The sequence below is a fragment of the Pseudonaja textilis genome, chromosome Z (genome assembly GCF_049901715.1).
Source record: "Pseudonaja textilis isolate UNSWEBS1 chromosome Z, rPseTex1.2, whole genome shotgun sequence".
NCBI lineage: Eukaryota > Metazoa > Chordata > Lepidosauria > Squamata > Elapidae > Pseudonaja > Pseudonaja textilis.
Genome location: NC_142008.1, coordinates 22,247,167 through 22,265,190, shown reverse-complemented (window position 1 = coordinate 22,265,190; position 18,024 = coordinate 22,247,167). Strand labels below are relative to the sequence as shown.

The window sequence follows — 18,024 nt, the reverse complement described above, 5'->3', positions numbered from 1 at the left end:
TTATTCAGAGACATATTGATTTATGGAGTTAAAGTGTTTTTAATTCATTTTGCTCTCAGTCTCAAAAATCCAGCGTGCTTTGAATATCCTGTACGGAATAGCCTTTTGTTTACAAGCAATAACAGCAGCAATCAGAGCAATAAATTCCTCTTGCCCAGTCTATCACAGCTGCTAGAAAAAGCAAACAACCCTTTCAAAGACTCTCAATACTACCTCATTACTTTAATCAAACACCCATTAATTACCTCAAAACTTACAACTTTTCTACCTCATCACCTACATCAATGATTAGATAATCAATTTCTATAAAATATTTTATTAATGGTTTAATTGATTTATTGTATTAATTGATTAGTGTGATTAGAGTATTTAGTGCAAAGAGTGTGATTACTGACTAGTTTAATAGATCAAGATTCATGTAATTTGATTGATTAGTAAAATCAGTGATTTAGTGAATTTAATTGAACAGTGTGACTAATGATTAGTGTAATTAATTGATTAGTAGTTAGTGTAATTAATTGATTAGGTTGATTGTTGCTTAAGAAAATTATCTGACTAGAGAGATTGCAATTGATTGATTGGTGTGATATTAGCTATATTGATTACCCAAAATTGTTCCATTAATTAATTCAATCAACGTACTATCTTAACAAACCTACCATGCCAAGAAAAAAATCCAATGCCAAACCACAACCTAAAGAGAAATTAATCCCCAACAATGAACCACAAGACTCCTGCACATGCCTTAAATGCTACAAAACTCTAAAGGATAATGAAAACTCCATCAAATGTTCTCTGTGTAACAAATACGCTCATCATGACTGCTTGGGATTACCCAAGCAAATGATTCAATACCTAGAATCATCCAATGAGTTTCCATTTCTCTGCAAATCATGCAGACCCAAACTGGATCTGTTGGAAAGAGTCGATACCATTGAAACACGATTAACATCCCTTGACACCATAGTAGCATCCCTGGGCGCCTTAAAGAAAGATTATCCAACCTCGAAAAAAGACACAACGCAAAAACCTGAACATCCAATAGCTACAAACCACATCTCTACTCAACAACCACAACCCAATCCACAAAAAAACATAACCCAGACAAATATTGATATCCCCAGTCCTCATCAGAGAAGCTGTTGAGCGTGAGCGGAAACGTCCAAAGCGCCATCTTATTTGGTCTAGAGGGCATCAATGATAATGATGACATCACAACTGTCCGAAACATCATCAGTGATTATCAAGCATCAACCATCTCCCCTGATGAAATACTTGACATTTCCCACATTGGCCGAGAGCTCAAAAACAGAGGCGGCTCTGTGACCCCACGCTTCTGCAGGGTCATTTGCAAAAATGAATCAAGCAAACACAAATTCATTTACACTATAAATTCACTCGCCAAAACCAACACCAACCATAAGAACCTCCGTTGTCGCCCTGACCTAACCATACAGCAACGTGCCCGCTCCCGTGTACTCCGCACTCTGAACTCAAAAACGTCTAGACAATGGAGAGAAGGACCTGTACATTGACTACCATGCTGACTGTATCAAAAGTAAGTCACACATCCCGCAACTCAGCTTTAACCTTCAACCACAACCCTACCTCAACCAATCCACCATCACCCAAGACTAGGCACGCACGCCCCTAACTACCTCAATTCCAACTACTGCTGGCCTTAAATGCAAGCTACTCAATGCAAGAAGCCTTGTAAATAAAATACCTGAATTTTTCCTCCTACTAAATATGGCTAAATTCGACATTATATTTGTCTATGAAACATGGCTCAACGCATCTCTCCTGACTCCATTACCACAGTAAGAGACTATCATGTTTACCCGATCAGATCGTGAAATTCGTAGAGGAGGTGGTGTTGCTATCTTCTATAAAAGTCCTTACATCTAAAAATATCCAAGTTACCCAGGAGCTTGCTCTTCCTGAGACCATTATCTGTGAACTATCCTTAAATATCACAATTCGATTCTTACTATGTTACAGAGCACCTGATTATGACATCGAACATGTAAACAAGCTAAATACACTACTAACATGGGCAGCATCCTGCCCATACCCTTTATCTTTTATCTTTCTTGGTGATTTCAATCTGCCTCATATTGACTGGACCCTTAATGAATGTACAACTGAAACCATACATGCAACCTTTACAATGCTGTTACAAATCTGGGACTGGAACAACTAGTAACCAACAACACTAGACTAAACAACTGCCTCGATCTCATCTTCTGCAATAGTTTGAATTTAATTTACGAATACAAACTAAAGAACCCTTTTCCAGCAGTGACCACAATATGATTGACTTTTGTCTCAACATACGTCCACACAAAAACCACCACAATGATGTGATCCCCAATTATAATTTCAAAAAAGGCAACTATGATCTTATAAACAACGATCTCTCATCCCTTGATTGGCAATCTCTATTCACTGGATGCAATACTGTTGAAGACCATTACAACATATTTTTACTTGAAGTCAAAAGAGTCATCAAACTATATGTACCAACAACAACTCCCAAAACAAAACAAAAAACAGATTGCCCATAACAATAAGGAAACTTCAATCCAAAAAGAGATCACTCTCTTGCCAATTTCAAAAGCCGATACAAAAATTTATGCCACCAAATAAAGACCGAATGCACCAATTATCACATTAAACAAGAGGAAAAGCTTCTAAGCACCAATTCCACCAGTGCTTTTACAATTTTGTAAACAACAAACTAAAAGATTCAAGGTCCATCCCACCCCTGATAGGACCTAATGGTAAAGACTGCAACGACGACACCATTAAAGCCAACATCTTTAACACATTTTTGGCTCAGTATTTGTAAACAGCAATGGATCATGCCCAGTATTTCCTAGCCGAACCACAGATAACTACAATGATCTAATACATATCGATTTTACAGAAGACAATGTTGAAAAAGCACTACGCAATCTAAAACCATCTCTATCTATTGGACCGGATGGAATATGTGCCTATTTCTTAAAAAAGCTATCCACTGCCATAGCCAAACCTCTAAGCATAATCTTTGAAAAATCTTTCAGGACCAGTTCCTTGCCTAACCTATGGTCACAAGCCACAGTCATCCCCATCTTCAAAAGGAGACCCTTGCCTAGTTGAAAATTACAGACCAATCTCCTTATGCTGCGTCACCTGTAAAGTCATGGAATCAATTATTAACCAATCTATCATCCTCCACTAGAGACAAACAACCTACTCTCCAATAAACAATTTGGTTTCAGAAAAAAACTATCCTGTAATCTGCAACTCTTACACTGCAAAAACATATGGACTACACAACTTGATCAGGGCAAAACAATAGATGCAATCTACATAGACTTCTGTAAAGCCTTTGATTCAGTGGTACATGACAAACTACTACTAAAAATAAAATCCTATGGTATCTCTGGACAACTGCATAACTGGATAGAAGCATTCCTGTCAAACAGACAACAAATGGTCAAAATTGGGAGCGTCCTATCAAATTCTGTACCTGTCAATAGTGGTGTCCCCCAAGGCAGTGTTCTAGGACCAACTCTCTTCATACTCTACATAAATGACCTCTGTGATCATATTAAGAGCAACTGCGTTCTTTTACGCTGATGATGTAAAGCTGTTCAATACCACAGACAAATACTGCTACCCTTCAAAAGATCTTGACTGTGTATCAGAATGGTCAAACAAATGGCAACTTCAAATCTCAACAAATAAATGCTCTGTCTTACATATTGGCAAAAAAAATCGAAAATAAAATACAAGCTGAATAGTCAAGATCTTGTTGATGATCCAAGCTCTGTAAAGGACCTTGGAATACTCACCTCTAATGATCTAAGTGCTAGAGCCCACTGCAACTACATAGCCAAAAAAGGCATTAAGAGTTGTTAACCTAATCTTACGTAGCTTTTTCTCTGGTAATATCACACTACTAACTAGAGCATACAAAACATTTGCTAGACCAATACTCGAATACAGCTCATCAGTCTGGAACCCACATTACGTATCTGATATTAGCACAATTGAGAAAGTCCAGAAATATTTCACAAGAAGAGTTCTCCACTCCTCTACTCGTTGTAGAATACCTTATGCCACCAGACTTGAAATTCTAGAACTAGAAAACCTTGAATTACGCCGTCTTCGGTCTGATTTAAGCATGGTATATAAAATCATACATTTGCAATGTCCTACCTGTCAATGAATACTTCAGCTTCAACCATAACAACACAAGAGCACACAACAGATACAAACTCAAGGTTAACCGCACCAAGCTTGATTGCAGGAAATACGACTTCAGCAGCAGAGTGGTCAATGTCTGGAATACTCTACCCGACTCTATAGTTTCTTCGCCAAACCCCAAAACTTTAACCTTAGACTGTCTACTATTGACCTCACCCCTTTCCTAAGAGGTCTGTAGGGGCGTGCATAAGCGCACCAACGTGCCTACCGTCCCTGTCCTATTGTTTCTTTTATTTTTCTTTTATTTTTCTTATATGTACCCATTTCATGTATTCATGACTATGTATACACTTATACTTATTATCTTGTAAACAATTGACAAATAAATAAAATAAATAAATAAATAAATAAATAAAAGATAGGCTCAAGGTCCAGAAGAATCTTGACAGACCTGAACATTGAGTCCTACCTAACAAAATGAAATTTACTGGTGCAAAAAGTAACGTTTTACATTTAGGCAAGAACAACCAAATGAAAGGTACAGAATAGATGAAACCTGACTCAATAGTAGTAACTATGAGAAGGATCTAGGAATCCTAATGTTAAATATGAGCCAATAGTGTGCTGAAGCAACACACACACAAACACAAAGCAAATGCAGTCTGAGGCTGCATTAACAGAGAGATAGAATCAAGATCATGTGAAATGTTAATACCACAACCTATTCTTCAAAACAGCTGAAGGCAGGACAAAAAGCAATGAATGGATACTAATCAAGGAGAGAAACAACCTGGAACTAAGGAGAAAATTCCTTATAATGAAAACAATTAGCCAGTGGAACGGCTTGTGTCCTGAAGTTGTGGATGCTCCATCACCGGAGGTTTTTAAGAAGATTTTGGACAACCATTTGTCCAAAATGGTATAGAATCTCTTGCTTGGATGGGGTGTTGGACATCTGGGGTCCCTTCCAGCTATATTATTCTGTTCTCCTATTCTGTTATTCTTTTCAGCGATCACATGCATTCATCCCATCAAGCCTAAAGAAATCTGAAATAGTATAGGATCTCCTGCCATGGGCAGGGAGTTGTACTAAAGGACCTCAAAGGTCCCTTCCAACCCTATTATTCTAGGTTCTATGTTCTTTTCTGGCATTCCTCCCTCATGCTATCAAAATACTGCCATTGTTTGTTTTGTAATCAGAAATGTGATTATACCCAGAGTAAGGAGGCAAGTGAAATTTTGAGTAGCGAGGATCTCAGCAGTTTTCTGGTCAAGCTGAAGCATGTTTCTGTCAAACTGCTGTTTCACAATTGGTTCCGTTTCCTAGGAATGTCATGTTGAAGGTGAAGATTGCTGCAGTTCCTGCACTCTAACTGCTAACTCTCAATGCAGTAATGGACTTTGTTGTAGAAAATGTCAGGTACGTATTGAAATGACTTGGGGGAAAAACCATTCTTGTTTTAAGGAATTATGAGATTATATATTTAGCATATGGCATATCATAGATGGACTAGCAATATATATTAACATTTTATCTAGATTAATTAAACACAATACAATATAAATGTTGAGAAGATCTACTGTATATACAAATACCAATGTCTAGGCCATCTAGCCATTGAAGTGCAGCATTGTTTATATGAAAAAGAAATCAGATATTGCCACAGTTGTTAAGTGAATTTATTTTTTATTTCAACAAACATATTATTGTGTGAATAGTGTGGTTCTGGAGAGCTTTACATTTGAATATAAATATGACAATATACTTTGTATTTAATACCGCTGACAATTTTTAAAATTTGAAATTAATAATATATTTTGTTAAATTATCAATCATGATTATTCAGTGTTACAGTATGTTAATTCTGTGCAATCTCTATATTCTTAACATCATTCTTATAATAATATATAAATAATCATATTTGCAAATGGTACAATTCTGATAATTCACAAATTTATATTAAATTGTAATTTTCCATTGTCCCCTTTTTAATGTTTAATCATGGCACAATTAATTTTTTAAAAATCCCTTTTCTAGTCACATTTGATGCAAGTAAAATAATATTCATCATATTTACATTTAACAAATTATGTGATTTTAATAATACAATTACAGTTATTTTTTAAATTATAATTAAATAATTCAGATATTGGACCGGCCCTCAGCTTAGCTGATCACTATGTGATCTACAGTTTGACATGGGACCCCACTGTCACACAGAGATGCACAGTAGACCCCACGTAAGATGTGAATCCTATTCAGGATTGTCCATTGGCATTTTTTGTGTGTGAAGTCATTTATATGTTTTCCTATGTCTGGGTGTGCAGTGTATGTTTGGCTTTCCATTGGGAATAAATGTTAAAGTTGTTTGGCAGGTGTTGTGCAAGTGCCAATGGGAGCTTCCTGGATTTGGATCTTCCAGCTGCAGAATGAAACTAGTCATCTCATAGTGCAGCACCACTGTTAGCACAACAGTGTGAACTAAATGAACTAGCAACTGCTGTCTGTAGACTTTCCTGGCTCTCAAAATTAATGGCAACAAAAACGAAAAAGTGAGATGATGAAGTGATTGAAAAATAATCTCATTCAGTACAATGCCAGAATATATAAACTCTACCATATAAAATGTCAAAGGGCAATCAAGGATTTTTTTTTTACTTTTTATTTTTATGTGTGTTAGATATATATCCAATGGTGTTTCCTCCTAACTTTTCTTACAAAGAAGTACTCTGGCTGAAAGTCATCCAGTAAGCTTTAGTGTTACACCAGTCTAATACCTTAATCACTACACTATAAAAACAGCACTGGCTGTTTTTATGATTTTGGACTTTGTGTTAACTGAAATTTATTGATCTTGTAAATTATGTAGAGAATATTTTATCAACAATAGAAATTACATTAATATAACTCTCATAAATATAAAAGCATCAGATTAAGGAAGTTACTGATAAAAATGTAATAAAAGGGTAAAAATGTAATAAAAGGGTAAATTAATTCACAAAAATTGGATGGATACATTTTAAGACTGTGAAAGCCTCATAACCCCCAAAACTCCAAGCCTTTTCATTCTGTGTAAAATCCTCCTCCCCCCCGCCCCCCAAATTGAAATGGTTTGCTGTTACATCTGATCTAGTTTAGCTTGTCAAGAGTAGATAAAGTTAGCTTCAGACAAATATGTTTAGTTATGATTAAACAATTTAGTTATACAATAACTGAAGTCTGGAACCACAAAGATATTCTAAACATATGATTGTTAGTACAAATAACAATGTCAGTATCATGTGCTGAACTTGTTACAGATTATCAATCAATAGACATATTTTTTTAAAGACTGAAAATCTTAAACTGAACATTTGAGAATCATATCTTTAATTATGTGAGTAGTATTAAGAATCTCTGGTAAACTAGAAGTAAAATATTATTTATGATATCTATATTAAACCAATTGCAAATATATCGATGTCCCTACATATTATTTTTTATTTTTCAGTTTGAACTCAAAGGTGTGATTTGCAGAGAAGCTGTAAATGATTGTGACATTCCAGAGACATGCAGAGGGGACTCCAGTCAGGTAAAGTTAATAAAAAAGGGAATAATATAATTTTTGGAGAAGTTTTACAGATAGTCCTCAACCTATGACCTCAATTGAGCTCAAAGTTTCTGTTGCAAAGCAAGACATTTGTTGAGTGACTTTTGCCCCACCTTTCTTATCACAGTTGTTAACCAAATCCCTGCAGTTCTTAAGTTAGCAATATGGTTGTTAAATGAATCTGGCTTTCCCATTGACTGCTTGTCAGAAGGTTGCAAAAAGTGATAACATGATCCTGGCACCCTGCAACAGTCATAAATATGAGTCAGTTGCCAAATGTCTGAATTTTGATCATATGCCAGTGGAAATCCTGCAGTGGTTGTAAATGTGAAAAATAGTCATAAGTAACTTTTTTTCAGTGCCATTGTAACTTTGAATGATCACTAAATAAACTATTGTAAGTTAAGGACTATCTGTATTTAATGAAAAGTAAAATTTAGGAAACTTTTTAACAAATTAATTTTAAATATTGCAGTTATCTCACCAGTTGATTATTTAATTCATTCTGCTTTATCTTTAGTGCTCTCCAAATCTCTACAAAATAGATGGGTATTCATGTGATAATGAACAGGTATGTACAATGTATTCGATTTTTATTATCAGAAGATAAGGCAGACTCTATCTTAAGACCAAGCTGCGATTCTGAAAGGTTATTGCATTCATAGTTTTCACCAGAGTCTTACCTATTGATTTGGTACAATGGAAGCCTTTAATAGTAGACTGATGCTTTCTGAGCTTTTAATAGTAGACTGATACATGTGATTCGAGTTTAAATATTGGGTGAGGACTGTCATGTCCTTCCCCAGTTTGTTTCCTGTTGCTGAAGTCAAAATTTCAGTTAGCTGCATATAGTTTGTACCTCTCATTATTCAGGATCCCTACTTTATTGTTTGTTCATTGTTTGAACAATTCTGTGTGTTTATTGTTGCTTGTATTTCTCTCACTTGAACTAGAATGCAAAATATATCTCTGCAAAGTTTGTAACCAAGAAAAAAACAATACCCCTTCATTTGCTAAGGGACACTAAGCTAACAGAGGCAGTCTTAAATATGTAGCACTCTATGCATGTTGGCTTTACAAAATTGATGCATTAATGATTTTTAATGATTTTTTTAAAAAATTCCCTACATGAAGAAAAATAAAAAAGCTGAACAAGTTGGACCTGTTGAAATTTATAACTGATTCTGCTTAGAATGGAAAGATAAAATATATTTCAGTGATGACCACCAGATGGCAGTACAACTCTAATAAATAGCTTCTGGCTTTGAGCACACAACCTGTGTGCTTTTGATCAAATATAAATTTCTTCTCAGGCCTTAGTAATCAGCAGTTTGACCAAAATGGGATATTAGAATTCATAACCATTTCTCTTTCAATATAAAAGAAGGACATCTCTATCAGTATTATTCTAACAATACTCTGACCATAGAATTGGCAAAGAAGCTTACAATACCTCACCATTATTGTGAACCCACAATGACACAAAAGCCTGCTCATTCTGCCAAATGATAGAAAGACGATCATCCTGCAGCTTGTCATCTGTTTTCAGTATGCAAGGCAGGAAGGAGAGAAGGATAAGTTAAGTTGGTGTGAGAAGAGGCAGTACTGCCCAGATATGAAAGTTGTGGCAAGAAATCATTTGAAAGAGACTCTGATTTTACTGGCTCATTATATGTCTGCCCAGGAATTTACTCTTATAGTTTTAAAGGTAATATTTTCACTAGCATTAAAATTTTATGTTTGTCAGCTATATGGAGCTTGATGTTTAGATGACCAGATATCATAGTCTCATTAAGTTCCAAAGTTAGATTATCACCTGCATAAACTCAGTATTATTGATGACATTTCTCTTCCATTCTCCCCATGGATGCTCATCTCCTTTCAGTATCTAAAACCTCGGATAACTTCAAGATGTTTAGCAATCCCAACAAAGACAATGATATCTCTCATGGACAGTTGAGATATATGACCCTTGCTCTAGACCCAATTCACCCTAGAAGCAATCTTTGGGATGGGAATATACCAGTGGTGGTATTCAGCAGGTTCTGACCAGTTCTGGAGAACCGGTAGTGGAAATTTTGAGTAGTTCAGAGAACCGGCAAACACCACCCCTGACTGGAGATTTTACAGTATCCTTCCCCTGCCACACCCACAGAACCAGTATTAACAATTTTTGAATCCCACCACTGGAATATATACTGTCTATGTTAAATAGCCCAGGAAAACCTGAAATAAGAAAGCCTAAAGGACCATAAATGTCATGGAACTATAAGCAGCATAACTTCCTTTGGGCAAGTTCCCCCTAAAAGGCTGCACATCCTCCTCCAACAGACCGTGTGACCACCAAAGTTCACATCAGGAAGTAGGAGATAGCAGATCAATGATGAAAGGGGTGGCTAATCCTCTATATCGAGGTGTCAAACTCAAGGTCCTCGACCTGGATCCAGCCCACAGAGTGCTTAGATCTGGCTTGCAGGACTCCCTGGAAAAAGCAAAGGACCGGCCCACAGTGCCTCTGCCAGCGAAAATGGAGCTCAGGAGGGTGGCCCTCATGAGCTCTGTTTTTGCTGGCAGAGGGTTGCACGAGGCCATCGCAGCTGAAAACTGAGCTTGGGAGCCCATTTTCATTGGCAAAGCACTTGGGCCACCACAGGTTCCCCTGTCATGAATAAGCTGGTCATGCCCACTCTGGCTCCCTGAAATCAAACACAACCCTGATGCAGCCCTCAACGTAATCAAGTTTGACATCCCTGCTCTATATTATGTAGAAGAAAACACACCATCCTCACAGTGGAACACATCTAGGGAATACACAATCAATAACAGACTGACTCAGCCACAAGGAATGAGACTTTAATGAATGGAGATCACTGGACCTCTGAGGATTACAATGTGTTTGAATTGAATTCTTTAGAAGTCTAGTGATGGATCTCCTAGCAGTTCCCATTGTGCAGGTTATGAAAATTGGAGAAAGAATAGACATAAATAATCAAGACATAGAAGACAAGTCCATTCATAGCTTATCTCATAAAGACAATCCAGCCCAGGTTGCAAGAATTGGAAATAATTTTTTCTAATGATTCAAAGGGACTCTTCATATAATGTTAAAATTTATATAAACTAGCATTAAAAAACATGGAATCTCTGCAGTTCATATTTTCTTGATCCAAAGGTTTAATATTCAGCATAGGACCTACTAACCAACGATGGAGCAGTTCATTTCATTTCCTGATCTATGAAATAGAAACAGTGCAACCTGGCCCAGCGATAGTTGTTTGGCACTGATGTTTTGTAGCATATGAGCACATATTCGTTATTGTTAATTAAAAATAATAATAAATAAAGTATTGCATTCACTTCACACAAGCTTTGAAGAATATATTGACAGGCATGTTGTTGCTTTTAGGTGCCATATTGAGAATCTAGTTAGTTGGGATAAAAGAGAGTTTCAAAACACCAAAGCTTGGACTTTGGGACAAGTATGGGATTTCAGACAGATTGCAAAAATACTATGAACAGGATTTGTTAGAGCAAAATCATGAGAAGGTGGAGTAAAGTAAGCTTTATGGATTTCTGTGTTGTTTAATTTCTTTAAATCTATCGAACAAAAAACAGCTAAATATAAATAGGGTAATTGAATATCTCTTGAAAGTATGATAGGATTCTAAATTGTATGATATGTTAAGAAGGTAGTAGTTAATTTTTTAAAAAAAATCCATTCAAAGCTAAATGAGTTTACTGGCAGGAAAAAAGATTACAATCAGATATGTTGTGCTAGATATTGGTTTCTGGGAAACTGCCCAACGTTGAATTAGTAAGCAAGAGTGCTCAATTCTACATGCAATCAGTAACAGCAATTATAGCCCTTAGTGCATTTACAGTTCTTGTTAATTTACAATAATTTGTTCTCAGTTCCACTGTTTTTTGCAGAAAATGAAAACTTGGAGCCATAATTTTTGAGTATGTTGAAGCAAAATACAAGCACAGAAATACCTATGTGTTCCTCTATAACAAAAAGTAGAAAAAGGGAATTGTTTTCTTATCTTGTTATGTGCCACTCAGAGTTGTGAGACTAGGGACAAAAAATTAATTAAATACATCACTTTTTTGGATCTACTGGCCTTTTGTTTTGAATCTTTAAGCATCTGAAATTAACAATTTATAAACCTAAATAAATTTTATGTTAAGTCTGCAATCCTGAATCTCATTAAACACAGTCAAATTGACTTTGGCAGCACATGCCTGAATATACTGTATTTACTTCATGGGTAGAAAAATAGATAAGCAATGGTTGTTTACTGAACAAATATTTACAAAACATGGTGATTACTTTCTAACATTTTTCTTTAGGGTATTTGTTTTGGAGGAAGATGCAAAACAAGAGACAGACAGTGTAAATACATATGGGGAGATAGTGAGTAATATCTTGAAATTGTGTTTTCTCTTTTTTTGAAAACTCGTTGATTAGGTATTGAATATATTCACAGGTATGCAATGTACACATTTTTTATATTTTTCCTCAACCCAAAATTTGGTACCTTTTCAGAACTTGGCCAGATTTCATCAGGACAATATTGTTCAAGAGGTGGTTTGGCAGTTTCTGGAAATAGGTTCTCTTAAAAGGCAGTGAATTTAAATGGTCTGAAGATGGTTGAGACCCAGAACAAACCCGTTTCATCTCTGTTTATGATACTTCAAACCACTACGGGTAGGAGAATTTACTTTCAGGAACTGCCTATCCGTCCCAAGAATGGAATGATCCAGGGGGAGGAATGGAATAATCTGGAGTTCTCCAATATGTTCCATTTCTATTCTGAATTGATGAATTTTGCACATCCTTATTGATCACATTTTACCATTTTTTCAGAACAACTGATGAATTTTTCTCTGTCTTTTCTTATCTTCTCTAAAGAAAATTTAAGAAATTTATCTTGTCTAAAGAAGCCCTTGTTGTTCTTAGCATCATTTGGCTATCTCAGCAAATTCTTTCCTTTTCCTGATGCCATCCTTTGGTTCCAGAATAACTTTCATTATGACCTGTTCCTTTTTATACTGTTAGGTATTTTCAAGCCTTCATTAAGCGTGTTGGCTTTTTCTGTCTTCCATTCTTTTTAGCCTAATTGGAATTGTTGACAATTGTGTTTTTAGGTCTCCATTTTAGAAATTCCCTCCTCTTCATTCTTTTTCCCATTAGTTTCCCCTAACTGAGAACCTATTTATGAGTTCTGAGTTTATTAAAATTCATATATATGGAGCCAGAGGACTTTCAGCCATCAGGTAAATCTATAAAATATTTAAAAATAAAGTCAAAAATAAATTCAATAGAACTAGATGAAGCATTTTCTCTTTCATTTTCTTTTCCTTTCAGTATTTCTGGCATGCTGACTGTGGCATAATGGAACATTAAGTTGAATGCAAATAAAGATATCAGGTTGGCAAAGGCTAGGTTAGATGGCATCTTTTTAGATACAAATTCTTATGTATTTTTTGTGCTCCAGCAGTTTCTTATATTTTATTTTTATGTCTGTAAGAAAAATAATTGAGAGTATATAATTTATGGCTTTTACACAAATATTTACATTTACAATGTTGAATTTCTAACTCCAACCACACATCATTATCTTTTTAAATATATTTTGTGTGCAGAAGTGACATCTGCTGATAAATATTGCTATGAAAGATTAAATATAGAAGGAACAGAGAAAGGTAGCTGTGGCAGAGACAAAGATACTTGGATTCAGTGCAAGAATGAGTAAGTTAAGCCCACTCTGCTTACATAATATAGTATTTGTATTTATGTTCTATCATGGTTCATAAGCTTCTTTACAAATGTTCCTTTTCACTTTTTAACCTTAATGCTAATCTATGTAATGGTGATTCTTATTCTCACTGCATTTCTTGTAGCATCTTCGTTCCCCTAGTGCTTCTTCTCTATCACCCAAAATGAATAATTATTAAATTGGATGACTAGAATCTTGTGACTTTGTTTACAGTGGATCTTGATACTTCATTAATGGCAGGTTGTGTATAGTTACTAGGAATAGCATTAAGATTGTACTTCTGAACACAGCTCTAGAGTCCTATAGCCTAGAATGTTACCCATACACCTATTCACATCTTTTACTTTTTTTAACCAGAAAAAAATTAGGCTTCCAGGAAATGAAGCTTCAAGATTCAGTTCTGCTTAATCTCTTTTTTCTTCTTCAGACCTTCAGAATAGCATAGATCTAGTTTGCATTATTGTGGGATAGGTGATCAGATAATTACTTCGTAGAGTATCAGAACTCTCGTCAAGTTAATAATGAACAAAAAGATCCACACTTTTATAAATGGCCAGAAGATGCACCAAATTTTTAATGGGGGAGACAGGGGAAAGGAAGAGGAACAACAAAATGTGTGTGTGTGAGAGGGGGAGGAGATATCTTTCCAATGATATCCTGTATCACGTAGTACACTGATTTGTGTAGATCTCAGCCATAATCTGAATCAACATTGTTCACTGAAGATAATTATGCAAATTAGAGAATTATAATGGGGACTTCTTCAGAGTGAGTAGCAAGCAGTACTGCCACTGTTAGATTCTTTTGCAACTATTTAAAAAAAACAAACAAATTTGAGTATTTCTTGGAGTAGGAAATTATAGTTAGAAATGTTTCTTTTCGGCTGCTTTTAAAATAAAAACTTGCTTAATGTTTCTTTCCAGAGATGTTCTTTGTGGATATCTACAGTGTTCTAACATTGTATCTAATATTCCAAGACTTGGAGAGCTTGATGGTGAAATCACATCTATTTCTCTCCAAAATTTGGGAAAAACTTTCAATTGCAGGTAATTCTTGGCAACAGATATCCCTTTATTTCATGGCTACAATTTCTATGTATTTTTTAAATCTCAGATTTAAAAAAAAAGATAAAATTAGTTACTTCCTCACCTTCTCTAACTTTTACATTGGGGTTTGCCTAACCTTATTCCCTCCCTTAGCTAAAATACAGTAGATCGGCTGTGTTCATTGGTCTTCTTTTAACTAAAGTTAGTTAAATTCACCATATTTCCAACCATCTAATTCATAAAGTACTAGTATATCTGAGGTAATGTTTCTCCTAACAATTTAAGTTCTACTTTCTGTTTCTATCTTTTACTCCAGGATTTGTAGTAATATATTCTGCATGTAAATTAAGATAATAATAATATAGGCATGCTTCTTTTTCAATTTGGGACTATTTAGTTGCTCTAATTATTGCTTTCTGGTTACACTACAAGTTCATCAATAAGATGGAGAAATGGCTTGATACAGTATACCCATATCTTTAACAACTACCCACAATTTGTGGTTGTCTTAGTCAAAGATCTCTATCAACGAAGAAAAAAAAAATGTTTTTGGAACTTCTCTGCCCTTTTTAGTATCCATTGTAAGTGATGTGATCTCAGGTGTCTCTGCCTCTTCTCTATTTAGCATCTGGGAATTCTTATTCTGTATTTTGTTGAAGCCTGGATTGCAAATCATATTATCTATATAATATATGAATTCAGTTGTTCAACAGTTTGAACATTCATTTATCTTTTCCATAGTTGGCTTACAGACTACAAGTAGAACTTTAATTGCATCGTTTTGGACATTTTAAAATCAATAAGGCTAGTGTTTCATCAATTCCTGCAGCTTTGTTGGCAATATTTTCTAGAGTCTGTTTAACTTGATGTTCCAGAACCATACTCAGCCTAAGTTGCCATCTAGGTGATCTTCTGTTAAGACTCTAGAAAAAGTACAGAGAAGAGCAACCAGGATGATTAGGGGACTGGAGGCTAACACATACAACGAACGGTTGCAGGAACTGGGCTTGGCTAGTCTACTAAAGAGAAGGACCGGGGAGGCATGATAGCGGTCTTCCAATATTTGAGGGGCTGCCACAGAGAGGAAGGGGTCAAGCTATTTTCCAAGGCACCTGAAAGCCAGACAAGGAATAATGGATGGAAACTGAACAAGGAGAGATTTAATTTGGAAATAAGGAGAAACTTTCTGACAATGAGAACAATCAACCAATGGGACAGCTTGCCTTTGGAAGTTGTGGGAGCACCATCAGTTGAGACTTTCAAGAAGAGATTGGACTGCCATTTGTCAGAAATGGTGTAGGGTCCTGCTTGGGTGGGGGGGGTTGGACTAGATGACCTACAAGGCCCCTTCCAACTCTGATTATCGGTTAAATCTGTTAAATATATATTCCCACAGTATTGCTCATAGCCTTATTGTAATGTGTTGTTTTTCATCACAACAAACTAACAATCTTTGAAGTTGTCCTTACAACCCTGATATTCCGTGGACTGATCCATCTTAACTTCCATGGCCAGACAAGGTCAGCTAGATACAGTGATCTACTAAGACTTGCATAGATACAGAGGGATATGATATCTTAACATAGAATAATTTGGTTGAGTTTTGTTCAAAATGATTTTCATTTGATTACATGTTTTCATTAACTAAATCTTCTTACTCTATTTGTAGTGGTGGTCATGTGAAGTTGGAGGAAGACGCAGATTTAGGTTATGTAGAAGATGGGACACCCTGTGGTCCTAATAAAATATGCTGGGATCACAGATGTCTCTCAATTGATACATTTAACTTCAGTTCCTGTCCTGGAAGTACAGATCGCTTTATTTGCTCAGGACATGGAGTAAGTGTAGTCTTTTTGTCTTGAGATGGGGGAGTTGGAATGTGGAAAAATATGACTTATTTATTATTTTTGGATATTTAAAGTAGTCCAGTAATGCAGCAGTTACATGGATGAAGAATAATGATAAAAGTGTCTTTAACTGAGCTCACTTCTGATACCCAATCTATAGTTTTCTTTGCGCTGTATAGAAGCAGTTGTTATGGCCTTTTTCTATGAGCTTCTTCTTTTTTTTACTACCCAATGATTTTCTTCAATGCTGCAGTAAATCTTTAGCACAAATGAATTTTTCTGTCCCTTGTAGACAAGAAATGCCTTTAAAGACATTGCAAAATAAATGGTGCAAACCTGGGAATCATCTATTAACAATTCAGTTTCAGGCAGCAGCTCTAAAAATGAGAGGGGAACTTTCAAATGAAGATGTGAAAACATACATGCATGTCCCTTTGAGAAAGTTTGTTTCTGACTGATCAAGAGTGTCTCTTATAGGGTGTGGAAATTTCAGCATGTTAATTTTTGAATTACATAGAAGAGAACAACTTTGCCCCCATGAACACTTTTCTCCCAATATCTTTAAATATGTTGTTCAGTCCCCATAGATTATATTCCCTTCTCTCCCCTTCTCTTTAAAAAAATAGTTTGCTTGTTAAAATAATAAGATGAACAGTTTAGAGGATAGTGTTTTTGATTGGGTATTTTGACTTTCAAAATACTTATCATTTTCAACATCTGAGAGCTATAGGAACCATTACATAGTCATAAGCAGGAATGCTTTTGCCTGATTTTTTTTAAAAAATATTTTTCTGAGAGTGGAAGCTAAAAAAATAGATGTTTTGGGTTTTTAATATAAAGAAAACTTTATATTAAAGACTAAAGCAAACTCTTGCAAACTTGTCATGAAAATGTATTGGAGAATCCTGAAGAAACTCTATAGATTCTCATAATGGGAATGAGGGCCGCATGAGGACCATGAGTCAATTTGGTGTAATGGTTAAGGCATCAAACTAGAACTGGGAGACCATGAGTTCTAGTCCTGCTTTAGGCATGAGAACTAGCTAGGTGACTTTGGGCTAGTCAATTTCCTCACAGGATGCTGTGGGGAAGATAGGAGGAAGAAGTATTAGGTATCGCAGGAAGCTTCTTGGAAGAGAAGTGAAACGTCTTCAAAGAAAAAACAGAAAGTCCAGTTGCCTCTTGAAAAAGCACCTTTGGGACAACCATGACCTGGATAACTGAGAATCTCCAGAGACATTTAAGTATTAGGTATGTTTGCCTCCTGGAATCATTAATAAAAATAGTAAAAGTGGGATGTAAACAAGCAAAATGAATTGTAACTTATTCATCCATGGTCAACTAATTAAATATGGGAGATTATAATATGTTATTTAAAATTGACTAGTTTCTTAGATTCCCAGGAAACATATGTTAGGATTTTTCTGTTTTAAATTTGAATTACATCCTTTGTAGGTTTGTAGTAATGAAATGCAATGTATCTGTGAGCAGTTATGGACAGGTGTAGATTGCAGCAAACGTCTCATGAAACCAATTATTGATGGAAGCTTGCACAATTCAGGTG

The 18,024-nt window shown here is 35.6% G+C and overlaps 1 protein-coding gene across 5 annotated transcripts in view; it reads left to right on the top strand.

Moving 5' to 3' along the window:
• Nucleotides 1-18,024, top strand: part of ADAM22 (ADAM metallopeptidase domain 22) — a 185,730-nt gene that overhangs the window by 145,443 nt on the left and 22,263 nt on the right. For all 5 annotated transcript variants that reach the window (XM_087915257.1, XM_087915255.1, XM_087915258.1 and 2 more), the window contains exons 17-24: nt 5,525-5,617; nt 7,689-7,769; nt 8,308-8,358; nt 12,138-12,201; nt 13,434-13,539; nt 14,491-14,613; nt 16,283-16,451; nt 17,916-18,021. In XM_087915257.1, coding sequence (XP_087771383.1) covers nt 5,525-5,617; nt 7,689-7,769; nt 8,308-8,358; nt 12,138-12,201; nt 13,434-13,539; nt 14,491-14,613; nt 16,283-16,451; nt 17,916-18,021 — 793 coding nt within the window. The remainder of the gene's footprint in view (nt 1-5,524; nt 5,618-7,688; nt 7,770-8,307; nt 8,359-12,137; nt 12,202-13,433; nt 13,540-14,490; nt 14,614-16,282; nt 16,452-17,915; nt 18,022-18,024) is intronic.